This window comes from Chlamydotis macqueenii, chromosome 6 (assembly GCF_036417535.1).
Source record: "Chlamydotis macqueenii isolate bChlMac1 chromosome 6, bChlMac1.mat, whole genome shotgun sequence".
Lineage (NCBI taxonomy): Eukaryota > Metazoa > Chordata > Aves > Otidiformes > Otididae > Chlamydotis > Chlamydotis macqueenii.
Window position 1 is genome coordinate 34,984,003 of NC_141561.1, and position 25,675 is coordinate 35,009,677.

Consider the following 25,675-nt stretch of genomic DNA (forward strand, 5'->3'; position numbering starts at 1 on the left):
TTATCACATTCACAAAACACATGCATTTTTACTGGAATTGCAAGACGACCATTTTGGCTTTTAGCTGCTATCTGAAATGGTATGGGCCAGAGCAAGAACCTAAATTTCTTACTTCACAGTGAGCGGAGCTTGCCTGTGGCACCATCCTAAACCGACATGGGAAATGAAATTTCACAACAAACAGGAATTAAAAAAAAAAGTTACTTAGGTAAATTAAATAGTATTTAAATCTTAATTCAGACATTTTGAAATGTTTCTCCTGCACTCCAGGCAAAAGAGATGAACTGAAGGAGCCCAAGAGCTGCCTCTCTTGGACTTTGTGGGCTCTTGAAACACAAAAGGGCTGGAAGCCTGGGGAACACTTTCTGCTAAGGAGCCAGGATCCTAGAAATTCAAGTTCCCAGTATTTCCAGCCTTCAGTTTTACTGGCAGGCTGCTGAAAAAACAAACAGATAAGCAAGCTGGCAAGTAACTAGCAGTTTGGAAAGTCTGACTGAAGAGAGTAATTTATTCCAAAACCTGAAGGCTTTCTCCTAGAATGGCTTCAAAATTGGGTCAATAACTAAACAGATACTGTTGAGTGTTTCAAAGTCAACAAACATTTTCTGATAAAAATATATCAGTTCAGAATTCGTGAATCAATTCTTAATAGTTTAATTGTCCCATAGTGCCAGAGTCAAATACAACTATTTTTAAAGGTAGTAGAAAATTGCCATGGCCTAAACACGTACTTTGCCTATGCCAATGCTACGGAAAACCAGACTAACGCCACTGAGGGTAAGATTAGGGTAGAGCGGGGTGGTGGTGATTGCTGGAACTGAAGAGTAACAGCATCTGTGTATCTATAGGGATCTCACCTCTGCTCTCCCTTTAGCTGGCTCAGTCCCTTCCCAGGCAAGGGTAGCAGTATCCCTTTGGATCACATTGCTGACAAACTCTAAACCAGTGCAGGTGTCTGTATTAATACCATGGGCTAATATTTGTAAGGATCTTCAGGTAGATAAATTCAAACTCCAACTCAAAGACCATGAGATATACTTACAAAAGGAATAGTTAGAAATACGTGGGGGTTTTTCCTATGTATTTGTGTGTGCAGTCTGGAATATATTTTCAGAATATTGTAAATATGTATTTCAACAACATTCATACAGTCATAGAAAAAGGCATAATTGATAACCCAATAGTTACCTGCATCTCATCTAGTTTGGACTGAATGTCTGGAGGGAAATCTCCTGCTCCACAGCTAAAAGGGTCAAAAGGTTCTGCTCCAAAAAGGTCTCTCTCTGGAACAACAGAAAAGTGAGTCACTGAGAGAAAAAGTACGAGCTATGACAATAGCTCTTTGAAAAACTCAGCTTACATCTCCTTACACGCTGAATAATAGCACCTCCAGATAAGCAACTTATTAACCACAACTTTTAACATCCAAATTTGAAATCCATGTCTTGATTAGTTTTCAAAAAGTTTAGAAATCTAATATTTTCCCAAGAACACCATAAACTTCTGTGGAAGCCTCTACTTGGCTTTCATTAAAGCTTGTGCCTTCTAGAGGAATTTTAGGGATCTGATGAGAAGTTCCAACGTGAACAGGGCATCTCCTACTGAAGTGCACTCTGGAATCACATTCTTGCAAACAACCTTGTTTTCATGTGCCCTGTCTGCCACTTCCTACCACCTGGCCAAGGAAATCTGGAGACAACCAGCGTTACTGATGGAAGGTTGTGAGATCAAGGAAAGAAAGAAAGAAAGAATGAAAAAAGCATAGGACCATGAAAGGACACTTACCCTAAAATTCCACTTAAAATCTGGATCCATAAATAGAATGACTGAAAACTTATCTCTGTCAATACCATACAGTTTCCTCACTTTTTCTTAACTGTATTATGCTTTCTAGTGGTCAGGGTTGGTTTTTTTTTCCTGTTTGTTTCATTTTTGTCTGGACAGGAAGAAACACCTCTAATACTTTTTTTTTTTCCTTACAAGAACAGTGTAATGCTAGTTCTTCAAATCTTATAGCCCAAATATTTTGAGTTGGTTTTTTTTTCTGTGCTTTTTTTTTTTTCTTCCTGTTCTCACTAATGGGATTATTTTTCTCTCTACGTGTAATGGTGCCATCTATACAGAGTTTTGCTATTGCACATTGGGTTGAACTAAACCAGTAAGAAAATAACTTTGCTAGCCCGACCACACTGATTGCAAAAATAACAGAATCAATTTAATAACGTCTTGTCATTGGTGGACAGAAAACTAAAACCACATCCTATCTCCTAACTTTCATGGTTGTCCAGCAAGAAACCTGGTAAGCATACCACCTACCTTAAAACAATGTTAGCTTAAGAGCATGAGAATAAAAGGGGTGATTAGTATCTTCAAAATGACTAGCTAGTTTTCTGGTTAAGCACAAAATTTTACCCTTAACATCCAAGATATGGAATCTGACAACTCACTACTTGACACAAAATCCATGTTGCAGTGTTACCAGGCATCTTATCAACATTGAAGGTCATGCACATAGCTAAATAGATATCTTTAAGTCAGAGTTTTAGATCTGTACTTATCTAGGCTCTTCAGCATTTTATGGTGGGTGTCAATCTCCATGGGTTTTGATCTATTCATTTAGGTGTTATCAAGCCACACAATAAGCATTTTAAATAATTAGCAGCTACCAGCATTCATTCTCATAATAAAGTACCGAACAAGGAGGAACTTGATTCATTACATATTTCAAAAACTGTGGCTAAAAAGCTACAAACTGTCACATGAGACCAGGAGATGGCCCAAATCCTGGGGTCTTATTCCAAAAGGCCTCTTGAGCCAAAAAAAAATCTTATCTTTCCTGGCAGAGGCAGGCCACTTGCATGCAAAAGAGACTTTAACTAGGATATCTAATGTAAAAATTGGGATCTGCCTCATCCCTTGTCTCTTTCACAGCCAAAATGGATCTGCTCCAGTATACCCAGTGTCCTTGCATGCTCCCATGCTGCTACCAAGTAACCTTCAGATGTATAGCAGCTTTGACTTTTAATCTAACCTCTACTGGGCAGAAAGTGATTACGCTTTACGCTCCTCATAAGTCTATTTGTTCATTATGTAGGTCCATTTTATTAATTTTTTTTCTTTCTTCCCCACCCCCCACCTCCACCATAGGTTATTTTTACCCTTAAAAGGAGCTGACATTTTTTCGGTGTGGTCAGACAGCTAAAAGCAGCCAGTTTCAACACCAAGCTCTAGCAAACATTCACGGAATGTATTTAGAAAAAAACAGTAGAGAAAACAACTCTTCCATTTCTTAGTACTGAAATATGACTTAACACTATTTTTGAAAGTATTTTGTACACTACCATTGATATTATCTCTTTCATGCCTTATTATTGAGCTTCTATTAATGACAGCACTTCTGAGCTCATTAGCAGGAAAATGGCAGAAGCTTTAGCTTCTTTAAGGTCACCTGCCTTCCGCTGAAGGATTACTTCATTCATATTGTTATTCAAGGCAGACTTTAAAATTGACCTGGGTGTAACTTATTCTAAGTGATGGAGCCTTATAAACCCCATAGAGAATCAAATTCAAAACACAGAAGTATTTCCTAGCTGAGATTCTACAAAAAAAAAAAAAAATATTTTGGGAACTATCTCTATTATATCTTGCTAATCATGTCAGTAAACTGTCTGCAAGAGTCCATAGTACAACTGCTCTTCTGCATTTAAATGTGTGTTGTCTGAGAGATCACACTGCTAGAGTCTGGGAGGGGTGAAGTTCCACTCAGTATTTTCAATAGAATCATCTGTATTTCTCCATTCAACAGAAGCTGAAGAACATGCAGAAGCTGGACAAATACTGAAATTTATTATAACAAGAATATCTTGCCTGGCACACTCCCAGAATAACGGTAGCATAGACAGGCATTTCTTTCTCCAAAACACAGCAACCAGTGAGCCTTTGAAAACCTTTCGAACAGCACATATAATTTTCCCTTTCCCATTTGTTTCTGGATCGAAAGAAATGCACAGCTTGGGAAGTCAACCCCCCCATGAAAGGCTGATGTTTTACATCCGCAACTCCAACCACAGAAGACATGAACAGGTAATAAATCACTGTTTCTATGACCTATCTGACATTCAGGACAAGACACATGTAATACCGGAGAGCAGCAACCTACACTCTGTAATAAACTCAAAGCTAGCAATTACCAAACAAAACTATAAATATTTGGTTTTTCTGCTGCATTTTACATCCCAATCACCTTTACCTTCGCTATCATCCAGGCATAAAGTTATGCTCCTATATGCTTTCCCCAGCTGTCCTGGAGCAGCTGTGATGACAAATAAAAATTAATCACTGAAGACAAGCACCCAAGAAAATGTTTGGAATAAGCTGAGGTAGCAAAGTCCAAGAAGCCTTTCCCTTAGCCGGAGGCTACTCCTTCTTTTTTTTTTTTTTTCTTTTTTTCTTTTGGAATTATTACAGAATATAAAACAGTTCCACCATTTTCCAGAAAACAAAATCTTAAATATCTCTCTAAAGACAGCATCTTGGAGCAGATTTTTCCAGTTGTGACCTTTGTTCAAGATGCATTTGAGTGAAATAAATATTGAACAATTGGACAGAGAATGTTCCTCTCCGGTTCTTTTCTGAGATATGAAAATAATGCTGTCCCAGCAAGGAACACATAAATTAATTCCTCCTTTAATTAATTCAAATTAATAAATTAATTCTCTTCTTTAAGATAGCTTACAACTCCATGAGGAAGCAGCAATGTGGTCTTTCACACTGCATTTTTTGTTGCACTACCTATGCATTGGTTAATTCTTCAATTAAGCAATTACTCTACTGGGCTGCAAAGTTTAAGTTTATGTTTAGCCTGAAAGCTGGTTGCTGCAAACTTTGTATGTTAAAAGAAATATTTCTCAGCAACATTTCAAGTAGAAATACAACTCTGGAAAGGTCTCTTGTTTTTTGAACAAATCATGTTTTGCAATCATTACCTAAAAAGACACCACGTGTTTGTCCAATCTGCAACTTCCTGTCCAAAACCCACGCAATTTTGTCCTTTAAAGCAGGTAAAACCAATCTATTTGCTATCACTGATATAGCTGGTAGTGAGCAGACATTTACTGAGAAGCCATATTGATATAATGCTGAATAACAACTCAAAATTTCAAGAATCTTCTCCCATTTTAAAGCTTAAATGCTTTGGCAATAACAGCCTTTCAAAGAAAAAGTCATTGTCGCACTCTTCCAGTATTAGAATGCTGAGTTTCTTCAACTACATACTGTGAGTTAGTTAAAGCAAACGATATAATTTATAACCCCCCCCCTTTTTTTTTTTCCTGGGGAAACTACCCAAAGGAGAGCTGGCAAGCAAAATTCTAACTCTAGGTATTTCTCTTTATGAAAAGTGGAACTGTCATCCTGGTGCCAATTATCACCTATGAAGCTCCCGGTCTTGGAGGAATCCAAAGTGCTTGGCACTGTTACAGGTTTCCTGCAAATGACACCTGTCTTTCCTTTGCAGTGGTATTCTTGGGTGATTTGTTACACTGGCCAGTTGACGAGCAAGATGAACTATGGCTTTGACAGGCTTCTTTCGCTTGAGCAGTACAAGTGCCATCCCTAGGTAAGAGGCAGATGAACCTCACTTAGACAAATGGAGTAACTGAGGTTGACACCAGCAAATAGATGGTCAATTCTTATCTTTCACCTTGTTTACTACTGAATGTGATAAACGTAAAAGTTATAAAAATGATGGAAACCAAGAAAATCACCCTATAATTTCATCAAAAGCAGTGGGGAAAAAACACTTAAGTGCAGTGACAAAGAAAGTAGAGATAAACACATGAAAAGATGTTCAGAAGACCTCAGAAAATGGGAGACTCCGAAATTTGGATCTTCTTGGTTGCCACCTATATGACTTGTATTGGAGAAAGAAATGTCAGCTTGCTTGTACTGGCAGCAGTAACACCATATAAAACAATGTATTATTGTACGTTATAGTAATGTAATCTTACACAGCTTGAATGGCGTTCTTATGGGATCTAAACGGTCTCATCTAAGACAATAAGTCCTTGTTTGATTAGAAAATATTCCTCTTCTGTTTCCAACTGCATTTTTGAAATATGTCAAAGGGTATTAATAGCTGATGAATGCAACGATTTTCAACATATAAAGTACCATGATGTAGACTGAAAAAGCAGGGATCAAAAGTGTAAGACTATTATGTATTTCTGTAATACCTCTCAGAAGCACTGCACACGGAGGAGCACAGAGAATTAACAGACACTGACTGCTACATCTCTAAACTACATCATCTTAATTTAAAACAAATGAAGTGCAGAAGAAAAACCTATTTTAAACAGCACATATCACTGAATAAGCAAATAATTTATACTATTTTCTACATTATAAAACCTTCATAACTGGAATTCTCAAGGCCACTCAGCATTAAGCACTGACTCCCACAAGATTTCTAGTAACAACTTCAATGAAACTGTAAGACAATAGCTAACAAAAAAATCTCCTGTCCTGCAACTCCATTCAAGTTACTATTATTTGAAGCTGGATATGCACATTGTGATTGGTTTTATGGTAATGTCTGTAGTTTCAGAGGAACAAATTTGAAAACACAAAATATGTTATATGGAGGGCAATGTGTCTTTGGATTTTTTTTTTTGTTGTTGTTGTTCTTTACAAAGCCATAAAAATTCTCCTAATAGAACAGTTCTATTCTAATATTCTATCAGAATATTCTAATAGACTATTAAGCTATTTAAAAAGAGCTAACTTAGGTATTGTTAATAGAATGGGTGTTAATTCTGTTAATATACCCTTTGAGAATCCCATATAAATTAACCTAAATTAATTTGAAATCTTATCTTAAAAAAGAACAGAATTGTTTATTGAGCCACAAGCCTCGACACCTACTTTTTCTTTAGAGGGTGACAGTTAGTCTGAGCAACAGAAAAGTGTGTAGGTAAGGTGCTGGAGAAGACACGCACTGACTTAAGTTCCACAGTGTGTCTGTAAACACTGTGCATAGCTCTCATTCATACCAAAACAGGCAGAAACTCTTCAAATGTGGTTGTATACAGTGGCAGGCAGTAACTTTAACATTCCTTATACATACTAAAATAGGCATTAGAGAGAGAAAATACTATGCACAGGCTGCTATTTCTACAACCTCTAACATTGCTTGTGTATGCTCCCCTCTGCTCTCCTCCAAGGGATTTCCAAAGCTTTAAAAAAATACTTTGTGGACTCCTAAGAAGATTTCCAGTGAACACAAGAATCTAACCCTAGCTGCTTTCAAGCCTTTGGAAAATAAAATTACTATTGTTAACCATCTTTGGAAGATCTTTTAGGAGTGGTTCACAGTTCTGGAGATGTTTCTCAGCTATAATAGAAAAACAAAGCTGTAGATGATATGAAAAGCAGTATTAAAAATAGCATTCCGAGACAGTCTACATCTTGAGGGATTTCTTCAGCTCTCCCTTCGGCATCATCATCACCATACTTACTCCACCTGCTGTCTTCCCCAGAAATGTAGGCTTTAGATGCTACAACTGTGGCTTGACAAGGAAAGAACTAAGGAAGTAAAAGTATTTCTTGAAGTAAGTACAAAAAAGATACTGTAAAAGAAAAGCCAAGTTAAAATCCCCAACCAAACTCCTTCAAATTGTTTATATAAAAGCTTCAGCAAGTAAATAAATTTGTTTATAATTTAAGTTGGCAGCAACATCAATGACTCTGGGAAGATGGTATAAAAATGAAATGGCATCATTGAACGTGATTTACAAAAACTGCACTCGGCTTTTCATGCAAAATGTATGTAAATCTTTAAAGATGATATATTAAAAAAATATAATGTAAGCAAAAATTAGGTCAGTTGTCACAAAACTTACTGATCTCTGTAGATCTACTGGGTACTGGAGGAGGCTGTGTACCATTGCGAGTAGGTGTTGATGACTGAGGGGATATGGGAGAAAAGGGAACCATATCAAAGATGTCAGTGGAGGGTGACTTAGGTGTCACACTGCCTGCCTACAATAAGGACAATAAATATTAGGGCAATATTTCACATGAAAAAGATCACAATACTGAATTCTTCAGCATGCAGATAAGAGTCACATTTGCAAAAAAGTTAAAAATAACCATGAGCATGCAAAAACCAGCTCCTGACACCAAGCGAATGGCATTTGCAGTTCAGAGTCTGAGACATGCTAAAACTCTCCAATATATAAGCAGCATGGTATTTTTTTTTTTTCATTCTCAGTCCCTCTGGTACAGCCAGAAATGTATCACAATTAAACCTGAAAAAGCTGGTGACAAGCGGTTCTCTATTGCAGATGGATGAATACAGACATCTTCACAAGACCCATGTAAGGTACTGCTGCAACAACAACATGCTATACTCCAAAGTGCACAGAACAAGTAGCTAAAATTAAAAGATACAATCCCAATATTTCTGGATTAGTAATTCTTCCTTACATTATAACTTTTTTGACCATCTAAAAAACCTGGTGTGATCAAAGCTTCAAATGTATTTTTTTTTTTTGTAAACAACAACCTAGACATACAACACACTGAATATTAACACCCAAAATAAAACTCTCGTCCTTGAACTTGTAACAGAAGAGATTTCATTAGTAAGGTCCAGGAATTTGGAAGGGTTCTAAAAAATACTAGAATAAGCAAAGAAACCCCAAACCCGACAATTATTATCATTCTATAGCTGTATTTATTTTTTAATGATTAATTCCCTCTGCCATCAGTCCATCACTTCAGGACACAAACGAGGCACAGTCAAGTCAGAATGAACTGAACGCTAAAGACAGATGATGAAATAGATTAAAACTGAGATTGACAGGTTGAAATATATATGCAAGACTAATTTGTCCGTTAATGTTATTACTAAAGACAATACAAAATCCCTACATTCTATGTATTAGAAAGACTATACAGGCAGGCATAGGGAAAGCCTGCTACTTCTAAACAAGATTCAATTTGACCAAAATATTCACACGAACATTTTTAAGCACTGGTTAAATTAGTCACATAGATCCTTTTATTCAGAATACATGAATACGACAACCTGACAAGCAGGTAGTCTTTAGCACTGTAGGTCCATGAGAATTTAATTGACCTAAATGTTATTTTTGAATGCCACCTTCTTCAGTGCCTCTGCTGCAGCAGCCGAAGCTGACCTCTTACAGAATACGGCCAGAAAACACATTTCTAAGCCAAGTCTATAGGTAGCTCTGAACTACCTCTACTTCTCTCTAAAGGCTGCAGTGGCTGCCGAGAAGGAAAGGACATTGATCTATGATCTTCCACTCAATACACTGCTTACAGAAAAAAAACCTAAACTGTGAAGTCCTACATTTGCTATTTCTTAGGAGTTTTGAATTTATATTTTAAATTCGGATTAGGAGAGATCGAGAAATGTTCAGTATCTCCAAAATCCTGGGATATTTCAACCTAAGTATACTGAAGTGTGAAGCAAAAGAAAAAAAAAAGTTCATGTGTTGCTTTGGTTTTGGTTCTATTTAAAAAAAAAAAAAAAGTAATGTTATTCCCTGTGAAGAACAGAGCTGAATTAACCTTATAAAATAATTAATTTTTAAGTTACACTCTTACTGACCCGAACACGATTTAGCATAGCATTTTCAAGGACACTCTACTGCAAATAGGTTTCAGTACATATAGTTTAGATGCAATAGGCTCTTATTACTATGTTCATGGACTCTGCATTAATGTCCTGGTGCCTTTGAGCATAGTCACAGAACCAGTATAATTTAAGTCAGGAAGATCGCTGGATGTTATCTGCTCCCACTCAAGGAAGGGCAAGGGATGTGCTTGACCCAAAGTAAACATACAATGAATTGCCTATTTCATTCTCCATACAAACAAAACTCTCTTGCAGATAGGTTTTGTCTGCATCAGGAAGGTGGGATCAGGTTTAACGCACAGGTACATGCCATATATTAACCTACACTTCCCATCAACATTGATGGACAACTCCAGAATATGTTGGGGATAGTAAATGCTAATGTCGATCCTCCTTATTGGCTAAGTGTTTATGGCTACCTAGAAGCTAAATAAACAAACAAACAGTATTTATGTTTAGTCTTAAATGAGTCTTTTAGGAAAAAAAAAAGCAAACTCAAACTTGACACTGTCATTTCCTATCTATATACCATGTTGTTGAAGTTACTAGTCATTTTGATACTACTGATAGAGCTAGTTTAACTAAAACTGTAATCTAGTTTTTAGAAATGTATATGTTGAGTACATAGGAGCACAAGAAGCACTTTTATTTAGTGAACACATGCAGAAAGCCATGATGTTTGCCAAATACAGCCAAATGTTACTTGCAAATGGAAGAAAAGTTGAGAGTAGAAGCATATTGCTATGAAAAAGCAGGCAATATGCCCATTTCATATTTAAGAATAATTTTTCAACCTTCATTTTGCACAGAGTTTTTATAAAGTACGCTAAAAGGTATTTAATGACTGACTGCTTTTCTATTAATTCATGGTGAGGGAAGTCCTTGAAGTTGGGCCTTTAGAATTGTTTGCTTTGAATAATTACTGTTAATATAAAGAATTTTAACAAAAGATTGACAGATAACACAGAGGCAATTAATTAATGGACTAACTTAAACAAGTTGGGAAAATACAAATTTATGTTTTGCAGGTGGGAGAGAAAGAGTTACGTAGAAATAAGAGTTAATCTTCCCAAATTCCATATTTTAATAGTATTCCTTGGGAATCTGGGATACATCTGCTCTGTTCTTTAACCACTGTACAAAATGCACTTTTAAAATACAAGTTAATACACAACAGAGAATGAAGGAGAGCCAATAAAACTGAAAAAGCTTTTGCACAGCAGGATTACACGAGGTCTTGGGCAGCTGAATTCACTGGTTGGTTTTGGAAGACCACTTTTTGAAGGTGGTGGTATTAACAATCCAGATGGTAGTCTAGAGTCAGGAGAACTCCTAGGAGTAAGCGTAATGGAAGAGATATCTAAACAAGGAGGTGAATCCTCATTGTTACACCAGAAAAAAGTAGAGGGTCTTTGAAACATATGTTCATCATTATCACACTTTATGTGCAGCAGCTGAAAAGAAATCACAGAAAGAGAAAATACTCTGAGGAACAGAACATGGTAACATTAGGGAAAGAAGAAAAGAAAATAATCACATTTCATATTTCAAAAAAGTTTGTCAGCAACTTGCTGTTCAGTGCTATAGTTACAAGATATAGAACTTGAAAATATTTTAAAACAAAATCTAAAAATACACCACAGCAGGAGGTAGCCCAGTATTAGCTGTAACGAGGACGACTTGCTCCTTGATAATTACACCAAACAAAATGAAGACAGCCATCTATCCAGCAGTGGGTGTGTCAGATGCACTGACAAATGTCTACATGCACCAACCTATCAGCAATATTTCATATGTGCACACATAAATTAGCAGGTAAGGACATATCTGGGGGGAAAAGTTACTCTGGTGGTTAAAGCCCAAGTCAGAATTGTCTTTCTCTGTACCAGAAAACAACTACAATTTATATCCCATCAATATTTAAAGAAAATTTAATTAACTAAAATCTTCTTACAGTAGATGCTCACAGTGCACAAATTTTCATATTTACATTAATACTAGACTTAGTTTCATTTCCTTATATATTCAATTTGAGAAACTAAACATTTATGGACAAATAATACCCTTCTAGCATTTTTTCTGTATGGATAAATAACCAATTGAACTTGATATTTTCAGAGGGTATCTCAAAAGCTGAGAATCATTGTCGCAAAGCAAAGGAATCCTCACATCCCTACAACAGAAGCACAGGATGCAGGACAGAACAAAACTTTCCTGTTGGGGAAATAACATTGAGGATTGTAAGATTCTCCAAATCTCTGAAGTCCCACAGAACAGTTTTGAGTCATATCCACACCAGAATACAGATGGTAAGAGCGTTCACCTAAGACGACAAAGTGGTAACTGCAAGGTTCTGGTGTGAATCAGGCAGACAAAAACCTGAAGCTAGATGCCTTATGTGACTAGGGAGCATTCAACTGTATACTCCAGCAAGATTAATTATGTATTGAAAGCAAAGCTGAGGACTTTTTCCACTTGGATAAAAACCAAAAACTCTTAATTTTTCGCCCAAGTGGGAAATATCTGCAATTCTGAAAGGTTTCAGAAGAAACGAATCTTGTCTAGGTGAAATTAGAAACAAAGAGCCTTTAGGACTGATCATGGAGGAAATAAAAGCAAAAAGGAAATGTCTTTCAATATTTGATTTAAGAAACATGCCTAACCAATCCTTCCTTTGGGGCCAAGTTATAATTCTTACCTCAAAATCTGAGGAAAATAGCTTTGGAGAGTTAAAACAAGGCTTTAGAGCACAGATTTATCTTTGCATCTTAACAGAAGCCATTGAACACTTGTGCAGACAATTCTTCTTGGGAGAGCCAAGAGTTCCTACACTGAGAAGGCAGAAACTGGATTTGTGATGTAGGTATCCTTTCTAAAAACCCCTCCAACTGCCCAGGCTCAAGCTGCGGTAGATATATGCAGCAAGTATTTTGAAGTCTGCTTTTACTCTCTTCATACAATGTTACACAATCATTACGACATGTTTGCTTCATTAGAAGTTTGTGTAATTCTAGTAAAGCAGGATTTAATCCATGATTTTAAACCATTTTTTCAGAGTTAAGTAGAAAACAAAACATTTTAAATGCTTTTAAACTATTATCTCCCTTCTTCACTTTCTTTACAGATAAGTCAGGTAAAGGGTGGTGGTATCCAAGTTTAGTAAGAATGTCATACTTATGAGAACAACCACCACCACAATTCATATTAAAAAAAAAAAAAGTTTTATCATAATTGCAAAGAATTTATCTGTTGCCAAGCTGGAATCGTAAAACAGAGTGTTTGGAATTGCAATGAATAAAAATTAAAGCAAAAAAAAAACCTACAAGACATAGGATGTTCATTATTATTCCAAGAGTATCACTAGACTACAGGTAGAAGACTTGCAATGCTACTGTGCAATTACTACCATGTAACACTGCTGCTAGATACATATATGGGGAAAAAAAGATCTTGTAATAGTAAACACTGCAAGATACTAAATACAAACAATCAAACATAGGAAGCAAAATATTTCCCTGAAATCTAAAACAGCAGAGAATGAGTATGCATATGACATACAACAGCATGCGTATCACATGAAAAAAACCATACAGAAACCAGCAAAATACATATAGGATGCAAAACAGAAAAACTATAAGGATGATGAACATACATCAAAATCCAGGCAACTAAGGGTTTCAATAAAAATCTAAAATATACACTATTTGTATCATTTAAGCCCTGAACATTGAGCAGTCACGTGTCCTCCTATTTATAAGATAAGTGATAGCATTAGGCCATTTCAGACCATATAGGGTTTTGAGCTTCATACGACAGTTTAGGGAATATGTCTTGTCAATAATGAATTTTCACTAGTAATTGTTCATTCGCTGGGCAGTACAGAAGCCCAGCACCGGGTGCTGGGACCCATGTTGGGAGGGCTGCCCTGCATCTTGCATCCCATGACCCAGACAGACCTGCAAGGCTGACTGGCTTTCTGCCTACAGCCCTCCCTATTCAAGGAGCCCACAGGCAGGCCAGGTACAGCAGGGAAGTGTGTCAACAATGGAAAACAATAATTGGAACGTCACAAAGAGAAGGACTGCACAGAAGGCTTTTAAAATGTAGGAAATACAATCAGAGTCAGAAAATGCAGGAGGAGAAGGGAACAGATCCTTACTGTAAAGAACATAACCTAAAAAGAGTATAACTTCCGAAACTTAATACACTTAAAACAAATTATAAAGGAAGAAAATATAGTAAAAGTATATTAAATTGCCATTTTATGTGGGAATTGTATTTTGTCTGAGTTTCCCCCGTGCAACATTGATGATGCAGTATTGGTCAGGTTGATATACTACTTTTCAATTTGGGCCCTGTTTCATCAACACAAGAAAACAACATTAAATCATTCCCAATTAAATTAACATACTAGTTCAGTGGACTCTATCATTATTAGATGTTATCATGTGCCTGTCAAATGATTTATTTTTGACTCATTCTACTTGGCATGATGCTGAATATGCACTGCTTGGCTGCATCATACTAGAGAAAGTAGCATGAACAAGTAGGGGAACAAGGAAGACCCAGGCAACTACAGGCCGGTCAGCCTCATCTCTGTGCCTGGCAAGGTCATGGAGCAGATTCTCCTGGAAACCATGCTAAGGCACATGGAGAGTAAGGAGGTGGTTGGTGACAGCCAACATGGCTTCACCAAATTGATCATGCCTGACCAATTTGGTGGCCTTCTATGATGGGGTGACGGCATCGGTGGACAAGGGATGAGCAACGGATATCATCTACCTGGACTCGTGCAAAGCTTTTGACATTGCCCCGCACGACATCCTTCTCTCTAAATTAAAGAGGCATGGGTTTGATGGACGGACCACTCGGTGGATAAGGAGTTGGCTGGATGGCCAAACTCAGAGAGTGGTGGTCAATGGCTTGATGTCCAAGTGGAGACCGGTCACAAGTGGCATCCCTCAGGGGTCTGTGCTGGGCCCAGCCCTGTTCAACATCTTTGTCGGTGACATGGACAGTGGGATAGAGTGCACCCGCAGCAAGTTCGCCGATGACACCAAGCTGTGTGGTGCCATCGACACGCTGGAAGGGAGGGATGCCATCCAGAGGGACCTTGACAGGCTGGAGAGGTGGGCCCATGCCAACCTCATGAAGTTCAACCAGGCCAAGTGCAAGGTCCTGCACCTGGGTCATGGAAATCCCAGGCACAAATACAGGCTGGGCGGAGAATGGATTGAGAGCAGCCCTGAGGAGAAGGACTTGGGAGTGCTGGTGGATGAGAAGCTCAACATGAGCAGGCAATGCGCCCTTGCGGCCCAGAAGGCCAACCGCATCCTGGGCTGCATCAAGAGGAGCGTGGCCAGCAGGTCGAGGGAGGTGATTCTCCCCCTCTACTCTGCCCTGGTGAGACCCCACCTGGAGTACTGTGTCCAGTTCTGGAGCCCCCAACACAAGAAGGACATGGACCAGCTGGAGAAGGTCCAGAGGAGGGCCACAAAGATGATAAGAGGGCTGGAGCACCTCTCCTATGAGGACAGGCTGAGAGAGCTGGGGCTGTTCAGCCTGCAGAAGAGGAGGCTCCGGGGAGACCTGATAGCGGTCTTCCAGTACCTCAAGGGGGCCTACAGGAAAGATGGGGAGAGGCTGTTCAGTAGGGCCTGTTGCGATAGGACAAGGGGTAATGGTTTTAAAATAGAGGGAGGTAGATTTAGATTGGAAATTAGGAAAAAATTTTTTACAATGCGAGTTGTAGAACACAGGCACAGGTTGCCCAGAGAGGTGGTGGAGGCCCCATCTCTGGAAACCTTCAAGGCCAGGTCGAACTGGGCTCTGAGCAACCTGATCTAGTCACGGATGTCCCTGTTCCCCACAGGGGGGTTGGACTAGATGACCTTTGAAGGTCCCTTCCAACCCTAACCATTCTATGATTCTATGATTGAGATTTTGTTAATCAAGAAATAATTTCAAAATTGTTTGTTTTTACTAGGTGTCTCAAGACATTGATTGCAATGTCTGTGTCATATCCCCACAGGAATCATGTAAGTGTATTAATGAATTAGAAAATGTTTTTCTTCCTTAGAACATTCAGGTTGGTAATAAGCAGAACTGTCATAGGGGATAACTGCAGTGAATGTTACAGGGAACTGTGAGTGACCGTGAATTGGAAATTATGCAGTTAGTTACAAAGCCATGGATTAGAAACTGCCTGAGATTTGGGACTACTAAGGATATATTAATTTACTAATTCATAAAATATTGTATAAGTATTACCAGTTTCATTAATTAACTGCTACATCTTCGGTTCATTTAGCACTTTTTCAATAACACGAAATTTGAAATAGGCAATGACAATTTTTTTTTTAATATCACAAACGTATTAGATTTTCATATCCTCATTGAGAAGTGCTCACTGAACTGAATACAGAATACTATAAAATTGAAAGTGCAGAAGATAGGCGAAGAAAAAAACGTGCATTTTCCCACTTCACAGTCTTAATGGAAAGAGGAATCAAGTGATATGCCTAAAAGCATTCCAAAATTGTTTTCTGAAATATGCATACAGTTTCAATGTCTATCTCGGGGTTTTCTCTTGAGCATGTTAAACCTTTTTAATGAGGGTAATAGATGTAAGTGGTCTATGCTTCCTTCTCTGCCTTAAATGTGTTGCTCCTCAGAGAGAAAACCTAAACGGTACGCCTGAGAAACTTCAGCCAAGCCCAAAATAGATTAAAAATCTCTCTTATCTCATCAGAGGTTCCTCAGTGGCCTACAAGGGTTTGCTGTTCAGTCTACTATAAAAACCGGGGGTGCTAACTGCCCACATGAAGGCTGTGTATACAGCTAACCCAAGCTGATCTAAGCAACACCTACAGTATAAATAGCAAAAACAGACGTCATGGGAAACAGCGCTTCCAGGAACACACTGATCTTTGGAGGTTGGATTTGTACATAGGAGCAGCATCCAAAGTCTTATTGTGATACAGACTTGAGCAGCATCATCATAAGCAAACAACACAATGAAGATCAGATTGTCCCCATATAATCAAGACCAAATGCAAAAAAGACCAGTGATTAATGTATTGCCAAACCACTCAAACAGATGAAAAGTAAACAGCACAGATATAAAAGTAATGGAAACTTTAGCTGTACATGCAAGGGAGTGAGAGACAAAAGAAACATCCCATGCCAACATTTCCCATGGCACATGTAAGCGTAACTATAAAGGCAAACGAGTCTAAGGAAACTCCTAGTTTGGTATAGCATGTCCTTGACACATCCATTCAGGAAATGAAAACACCAACAGCTTCTATTGCACAACACTTCTGCATTAGCAAATACGGATATTTTAGAGGTTAACTTTAAAGTTTCAGCAAGAGTAGTGTATTTAAAAACATCAGCCCAAAAATAGAAAAGATGATCATTAAGTAGTGTATTATTTACTGAATGTGCTGAACACACTTAAATCTAAATGGTTACACTACCTTGAGGGGAAAAGTGTGAAATTTGTTGTTCAATTTTCAGAATACATTTTATGTGAAAGTATTTCATTATACAACCTAATTTACTTTTTTTTCATTTCCAACTATGATCTCATTGCTTATAATTGCTTCTTTTATAGGTTTAGAAAAAAAATTGTATTTTTCCTATACAGTTTACGAACTGATAGAAAAAGCAACTAAACTAGACTGATATTGATCTGGCCAGTTGGCTAGATTTACAACAGCCACAGAAGAATTTTCATAGTGATACTAATAACCAAGCAACAGGATAATTTTGACAATAAATGTACCACTCAAAAGCAGACGGTGACTGCTGACAATGTTCGTGTTCATTGGAAAATGATCTGGGACTTGGAAGACCTGAGCTTTAGCTTCACTCTCAGGAAAAGCAGAAATGCCTTTTTTTTAAAAAAAAAAAAGAAAAAGAAAAAACCTAACAGTGTCAAGCTCAGTGAAATATTACAAAAAGAATTGAACTTTGAATTTCTGAAGGTATTTTCTACCTAGTCCATTTCATTAAAAATTAATGTGAAGACTGATGAGTCTAGAATAATTAAAGACACTAAAATCGATCAACTTCAGTAAGAAGAAGAAGCAATAGACTGGCACTGCATACAAATGATATTGTGGTTTCTCAGTTACTGACAAGTGGGAAAGACATCCTGTCCTAGATCACTATTTTAACAAATAAAGCATGACAGTGGCATCATTTGGTGTCTGTAACAGCATTGTTTCACACTAGAGGTGCAAGTAGTATTTAAAAGCCTAAGACTTCCCTCAAAGGGAAGGGAAATACAGGCGCATGGTCGGCTCGAAATCATGCCTGCTCAGACCGCACAGCTTGCGGTCCCCCCTCCATAGGGATGGGGACTGAAGGAGAAGAGGATGCAGCACGCAATGCAATTCTCATGTTTACATCTGTCGTGTGCTGTGAACTGTCACCACAGGCCCTTACAACATCTTCTGCTTCTCTAAGAATATACGAGTTTAATCAAGCTCCTAGTGCTGACCTCTGAAGTGCTAAATCAATTGCTGATTACTAAGTGTTTCTGTGACCATGCATTCACCACTAAAGGAAGAGCACAATCAACAACCTGCAAGACAGGAAAGCCATTTCAGCACATCTGGCAAGTGCTGAGAAAGTACAAATACTGTGCAAGCAACTAAAGTCAAAGAGGAAAGCATAAGATACGAAAATCCAAGGTACTATTTAAACATAAACAGAAGCACCTTTATAACCATCTGTACTTGGCTTGTGAAAGTGAACATGTCTTTACAAATTACTGAGATGCCAGTTAACGGCACATCTACTTTTATTATATTAGGTACCAAGTGTAACGGCTTAAATTTTCCATTGATCGTTAAAACATCCCTCTCTAGATGTCAGCACACAGAGCAACAGAAAACTGGACTGACAGATAAGGAGTTATAGCTATATCAAATAAACAAAATATAAGTAAAACAAATTACTTATGTCTAAAAAAGCTTGACAGAGTTCTAGTACAGCACTGGCAGCGCTATATAATTCAATAACATGGACAGGAGAGCTGTGAAAAAACCTAAACTTTACACTTTTATAAATCTGCTTTAAATCATGAGAATGATTGTGGTATGTTCATAGTATATAACACAAAATATCTACAGGGAAGCAAGTTTTCCCCAAAACCAAAAGCGCTTAGGACATGACTCAGATGAGGTATTATCCCCCATGCTGGATATTCTGCTTCATTTATGTAAGCTATTTTATTTCAGTATTTAACAAAGTACTATCAGCTGATTTGAAAATGTTACTCTGACAAAGTGATCACAAAATAGAACTGCTATTTTCCTTAGCTAATTTTGAAGAAATAGAGCAGCAGTAGTACAGATACTTTTAACATGGTACTTACAAGCTTTAAATTTAAATTAAGCAAAAAAAATTCTCTAATAACTTTTTATAAAATCAAGTGTTACTTTTCATCACAAAGTATGTAGAAATAGAGGAAAACATTCTTTGCACTGCTTTGCTTTTTTCTAATAGAAACTGAAACTTCACAAAGTCAAACTTGAAATGATGATTGATTTGAATTAAAAGCATGTAACATTAATTGCAAAGTATAACAGCAATCAATTGTGTTATGAATTCATTGTAATTTCTTTCTTTTGTATGTATTCATTGCTAACATAATAGAAGAGCAGCTATGCATCATTGAATCATATCCACCGCTATTCCAGGCACTTATCAAGCTATCTTAAAAATATTCATGCTTCTCTGCACCGAAAAGTCACTTAATAATCTCATTATTCCATTCCTTCATTTATTTTCAACCTAATTGTTGCACTTACATGTACTTACTCTTATGCTAGCACTTAAGAGCTTTGATTTACAATATGCACAACCTAGTTTAGAACAGGCCTACGTGAATGACATCTCTTGGTAAGGTACAAAGGCTGACAATGTTTGGCAAATAGTTATATTCTCAGATTTGAGAACGATATTTTCCTTAAAATGTTTATTTTTTATTGTTGGATGCACAACTGATCAAAGAACCACATAAGCAGAAAGTACCTTAAAACCAAACTCCTGCTTGCAGCAAGATTCAATTAGCTGAAGCTGCTGAGGACCACATCCAGGGAAGTTTTTAATATTATCTCCAAGAGCACAGATACTTCCAATCTCTCTGGGCAACCAGTTCCAATATTTATTCAATCATTTACACAAGGCTATTTTGTGTCAGAATTGATATAGATACTAAACAGGCTGTTACATGGCTCTTACTACAATTCCAATCATTAGGAAACTCAGAAATTTGTGACAGGAAATGTTTATGTGCATTTTTTTTCAAAAGATTAAGGAGCAAATAAAGCAGTAAAATAATATATGAATTATTTTAGTTGAGGAAAATAAAAGATTAAGGAATTGACTAAATTGATTTTAAATCTAGTTTAATCATTAAAGTCAATTATCTTTCACTGAATGCTTCTTAAGTGAGAAGACATCCATAATTTAGAATTTTCACTATGGGGGTTACACAGTATTTATAACTTACGGTGTTCTCTCCTCTACATAGATTTCCGTAAAATGAAATGATAGCTCCTCAATCATCTAATCAATATCAAGAGTGTGTATAGACACTATGGAAAAAAGTGTCATCACCATTATAATCACACTTTTACATTGTCCAAATTTCCAAATATCCATTTCAAGTGAAACAGTGCACATCCAGAGCAGGAATCAGACGGCCCAAAATGCACAGCTTAAAAGCAGTACATCTTTTTTCTAAGATTTTGCTATGCATAGATCATGAAATTCTATTTATTTTCACAGTTACCTAATGCTGTATAGAGAGAGTACGCTTGTAAGAAGAGGGGAGTCATTAGGATCAGTCTGCAATGCAACTTGCATTTTCAGAGGTCCTGCCTACATCAGTCATTTAAAAATACTTTTGTCATGATCATCTATAAGAACTACAGAAAGTGTTAGAAATGTCCAATGATGAGGAACCCTCACTTGCTCCTTTTTACCTACTCACTCAATGTTAGTGCTTGAGACCTAATGACTCCTTTGAGACAGACAGAATTTTTTAAAAGTCATTTAGAAAATGCCAGTTGTAAGTGACAATATGCTTGTGACAGAAAGTTCCCAGAAAAATAAAAAGTAGTATTCTCGAACCGTAACATTTAAGTGCCAGAGTTGTTCACCCTTAGGTAGCATCCTTAGATAACTACTAGAACGAATATTTACTGTCTTCAGGCAGCAACAAATAGGTATGACAAGGGGATTAAAGAACCACAATTTGAGTGAATGCAATTTGCACTTTTGTTGGCTTGTCACAATCTTACTGTTACTTCTATACTGCATTTCAACAGATATGTTACACAATCACCGCATGTTAATCAGAATCAGTGGAAACAGCGTGAATGCTAATAATTACCGTAACACAGTGATTACAATTTTAGAGCAATTTCAGATATAAGAGTTACGTTCATGTACTTACTGGAGATGCATGTACTTGTGTTATTCTTAACTGATTTTCCAAATCTTGAACTTTATTTTTCAGTTCCGTGTTTTCAGTTTCTAATTCTTGAATCTACAAAGCAAGTGGTTATTGTAACAGCTATTGGGATATTCATTCATTTCAACAGCGTCCACTGAGAGTAAGTTTTATCTGAGATCTGGTGACTTAGAAGCAATGTTTAACTAGTCATCTGATTACAAAAAAAAAAAAAACAAAAAAAACCCAAACTTAAATTTCTGTATATTCCATATTTCAACTCCGCTTTTCTCTTCAGTGCTCGTGCAAGATGGCAAAACATGAAATACTGTTTCACAGTTATCAAGTCATTTTTTAGTTTTCTTTTTTAGTATCTCTCACAAATCTTAGCAATCTGAGAACAATGCTGGAAATTATGCTGACATAGAAAGCAGGTAACACAAACACAGTAGTATGTTCTTTTATCTGTTTAAAAAATATAGTTCAGAACTTACTCTTTTCTGTAAACCTGCAATTTGTTTCCTTGTTTCAACATCTTTTCCTCCGGATTCCAGAAATTTCCTGTAAGCCAAGTCAAATGCTTGACCAATTGTTAAAGTTATCTCTTCTGCCTTTACACAAAACATAAGATTGAAATTTATTAAGAATATTTTAGATAATTACTTTAATTTCAGATGATCACAAAATACTTTACACCATCTATCATGTCCAAAGGGTTCGCTGCATCCATCGTGAAGTCAACACTACAAAGAAGCATGGCAAACACACTTTAGCAAAATGCCTTTACAGAAGATGCTATGAAAGCAATTTAAAAATACTTCAGATAAAGAAGGAAGACTGAACAGGCAGAACACATTTAGCTAATTTTTAGTATGAACTACGTCCCTAATTTCTGTAAATACAGATAGCATGCTGTAGTATGTCATCTTCTGATGATTTCTGAAGCAAATATAGGCTTTTTAACCATTAAATAAATTGTTTCAGTTTTAATGGATTAATGTTTTCATGTTAATGAATGCTTTTAAAACTTGGATTTCAACACTTACTGTTAGAAGTTCTATGAAAATCTCAAGCAGTATAAAATAGATAAATGTATTTATCTGCACAAGCATTTCCAATTACAAAAATCTAACCAAGTAGATTTTGCACTTCTATGTGCACGTTCCATGCTGATTCACATTATATGTTTTGATGTGTATACGCAGTAATTGCAGAAAATCTACCTCAAAAATAACAAGTGTAAAAATAGGCATACAAGATTGAGCATAGCATGGTTTCAGAAAAAAAATGCTGACTTTCAAGAGGATCAATAAAAGGTGCACACATGGATACGCCATTTGCCTTACAACTTTCATAGAGAAAGTAAACACAGTAAGTTGTTTTTTTTTTTAAACAATTAGCAGAGGAGCAAACAAAATGGAAGAAACATTAATCTAAAAGCTAAACTAGAATTTTCTTGAAATGAAAACCTGAAATTGGTTGTTTCACATGAAAGCAGAACATTCTGCTCAATGTCAAGAACATTTTTCTTTCACAACCTGTAAGGACACGAAGGGCTGCATGCACAAAAATGGTACAGAACATGATGCTCCCAGCCTTTTATACATCAGTGCAACAGTGAAGTCATTCAGTAGAGGTGTGTGAAGACCTGGGTTCTACAGGAATATGGAATTAACTCCTCTACCTTTTTACAGTAGGAAAAGAAAATACATACACTTCTATTAAAAAAAAATTACAAGAAATTATTTTAATGAAATTAGACTGAATTAGACCAAAAAACCTGAACTAGGACTGCTTTAGAGAACAAATGTTTATGTCAGTAAAACAAAAGTGTAGTATGGGAGTATGCAGCCCTACCTTCTTGGAAGGACGAAGGTTGGCTGAAATGAAAAGTACCAACTGAGGAGAGATCCTTTGAAACCTGAGAGTACTAATGACCAAAGAGTGAAACAGGGAAAAAGTACAGTAAGTGAAATATCAGGTTAGAGAGAAGAAGAAATGGTGCACTGGTCTGCAATAAAAATGGTACTAGTGTGCAGAGACTGCAATGGTAATTCAAAATCATGAGAGTGTGTGAAAAAGAGGCGCAGGACAGAAATTTGAAGAGAAAAGAACAGATACGTACAGCAATTCTGAACAATATCTACTGAAAGCACTGGAGCAATGCAGGTGAACAACAAAATCTGAAATGTTGAAGTAACACCATGCTACATAATTGCATATAATTAGAAGTTAATATGCATCTTTTTCTTAAACAAAATCAAAATTGTTTCCTTAGTGTTTCCATTTTTATGATATCTCATCTACTTCAGGATAAAACAAAAAAAGAGAGGCTCTGGATTGTAAAAAACACTAAACATGAATTTTCAGTGTTGATTTCATTGTTTTCATTTGTTAATTACTTTCTGCCAGGGTAAATACATGACATTGTTTCAGCTAAACACATCATTTTCTTAATTTCCTGTCCTAAAGTATTTTTTTTTTCTTCTGCTAGTGCACATTTTTGAACAGTTGCCCTGTTCTATCTCATACACAAGAGAATGTCAGTGGTTGGTGCAACGAATTCTCTGGTAGTGCATCACAGCACGAACAAACTTGAGAGACGTGGCAGGGGTTGGACAGAGAAAGGGGAACCTTGCTGAAAAAAAAAAAAAAAACAGACCAAAAAAAAAAAAACATCTGAGGGAAACACATCAGCAGAAGAGTTTGTGAGGGTATCTCAGCCACAGGGTTGCAGCAATCTCTGCAAAACAGCTGTGCAAACATTTCAAGCTTGGTGGGATGTAGCCTGTTCTCCGAGAGCATTGTGGATGCCTGGTCCAGGATATTGAGCTGGGTAGTAAGAATCATCCCAGAAAACCACCTTAGGTCAATCAAGAAAAAGGCTCTCCTTTAAATTAATGCATCAAGACACCATATTAGCATGAAAGATTATATCAAAGTGACTCCAAATAAAAGTCAGGCTATCTGCCTTTAGTAACCACTCCTGTTTTGTTTCAAAGCAGAGCAAAGCCCGTAACAGCCGCCCGAATGCTTTTAGAGTGTCTTGCATACTTACACACTTCTCACTGTCAAACACATAGCACAGATGCTTGTTTGATTCTGAGTCTTTGCATATGAAAGTAAATATTCTCTTGTCAGTTTTATCATCAGCACAAAACGATATCCTATGGAGCTGGCAGTTGTGCTGGACTTCCTGCAAACAAAAAGAGAGATTATTTTCAAGAAATCACTAAACTCGCTTAGGATAAAGATGCACAAAGTAAATCTCTGGACTTCCTCATGTACGTAAGAGCAGGCAAGTTGCAGGAACATTTTTTAATGTCTCCCACTGTTAATGAAAGCTCACAGAAATAGACAAAGTATAACAGAAGTTAGTGAACACGTCTCCTCATGAACGTTCCCCTTTTTACTGGATGTAAGCAGGAAGTTTTTTATTTGGACCGCATTTATCTGGAAGTGTTTATTTGGACAGTAATTTCTGTTCTAGAAAATTGGTTTTACTGTTGCCTTGTGTCCCTGAGCAATTTATTGAGGGACTGATTATGTAAAATACTCTGTTCTTTTTCCAGGTGTACATCATCTTCAGATTTCATCACCTCCCAGGGTTTGTTAAAATGTTTTTACTGAAGTAAGTCCTTACCTTTCTATCTTAAATACAGAAAACAGAAATAAGACGACTTTGTTATCCAAATACAGGGGCACAGAGAACTAAATTAGACATCTGAATAATTGCTTACTTTAGGTTCAATATAAACAGCTTTTCAGTATTATTTGAATATTTTAGATATTATATTTCACTTTCCATTGAAAAGCATGCTCCAGCTATTTAAGAAGTTGCAGTGGCAACTGCAGCTGAGAGAGCCTGACAATACTGAAATAAACTATCTCAACTATCTTTTTTGTTGTTTTTCTTAAACAAGTCTCTTGGTATTTTATTTTATTTGGCTTATTACATGAGAAAGCAGTATTTGCTTTAAAGGAAAATATGCAGTTTAGATGTGAACTATTATCTATTAAAAAAAAAGAAAGCTGCTGTGGAGCACCAGGGTTCCCAGATTGCTATTAGCTCATAAGCAAGGGCATGCCCTCTCTACACACAGCTATTTATCCAAAAAATGTACCATATGGGCAATCTTTTCCCCTTGCTGCAACTGGGTTCCTTTTCTCAGACTTTACAGCCGTTCTGCATATCCTATTTCTCCCACGTCCCCAAATCCCTCTCACATTTAATCTCTTTCTGTTGTAGATTTTTAACAGTTACATACAATAGCACATGCTTGTTCTGGCTCTTCTACGTTTATAGATCCAATAACTATCTTACATCATTTAAGGACAAAACCACTTCTCCATAATCCTCCTTTTTTGAGTGCAAGGTATTGGAATCAAGTCCTGATACGTGAGCAGGCCTCCTGCTCCTACCACAATTAATATGAATATAAATGAATATAAACAAGTATTCCTCTGTAACAATATTCAAGTTACTTCTTTCAAAAACACATAGAAAAAAAATCATTGTAAGCAGTGATGATAACACA

The 25,675-nt window shown here is 36.9% G+C and overlaps 1 protein-coding gene across 7 annotated transcripts in view; it reads right to left on the reverse strand.

Moving 5' to 3' along the window:
* Nucleotides 1-25,675, reverse strand: part of GULP1 (GULP PTB domain containing engulfment adaptor 1) — a 175,148-nt gene that overhangs the window by 8,713 nt on the left and 140,760 nt on the right. For 4 of the 7 annotated variants that reach the window (XM_086751405.1, XM_086751403.1, XM_086751404.1 and 1 more), the window contains 6 exons: nt 24,196-24,333; nt 21,632-21,748; nt 21,141-21,233; nt 10,894-11,118; nt 7,899-8,037; nt 1,189-1,283 (listed from right to left, as the gene is read on the reverse strand). In XM_086751405.1, the coding sequence (XP_086607531.1) occupies nt 1,189-1,283; nt 7,899-8,037; nt 10,894-11,118; nt 21,141-21,233; nt 21,632-21,748; nt 24,196-24,333 (807 nt within the window). Of the gene's footprint in view, nt 1-1,177; nt 1,284-7,898; nt 8,038-10,893; nt 11,119-21,140; nt 21,234-21,631; nt 21,749-24,195; nt 24,334-25,675 lie in introns of all 7 variants that reach the window. The other 3 variants (XM_086751407.1, XM_086751408.1, XM_086751409.1) reach the window with 3 other exon arrangements.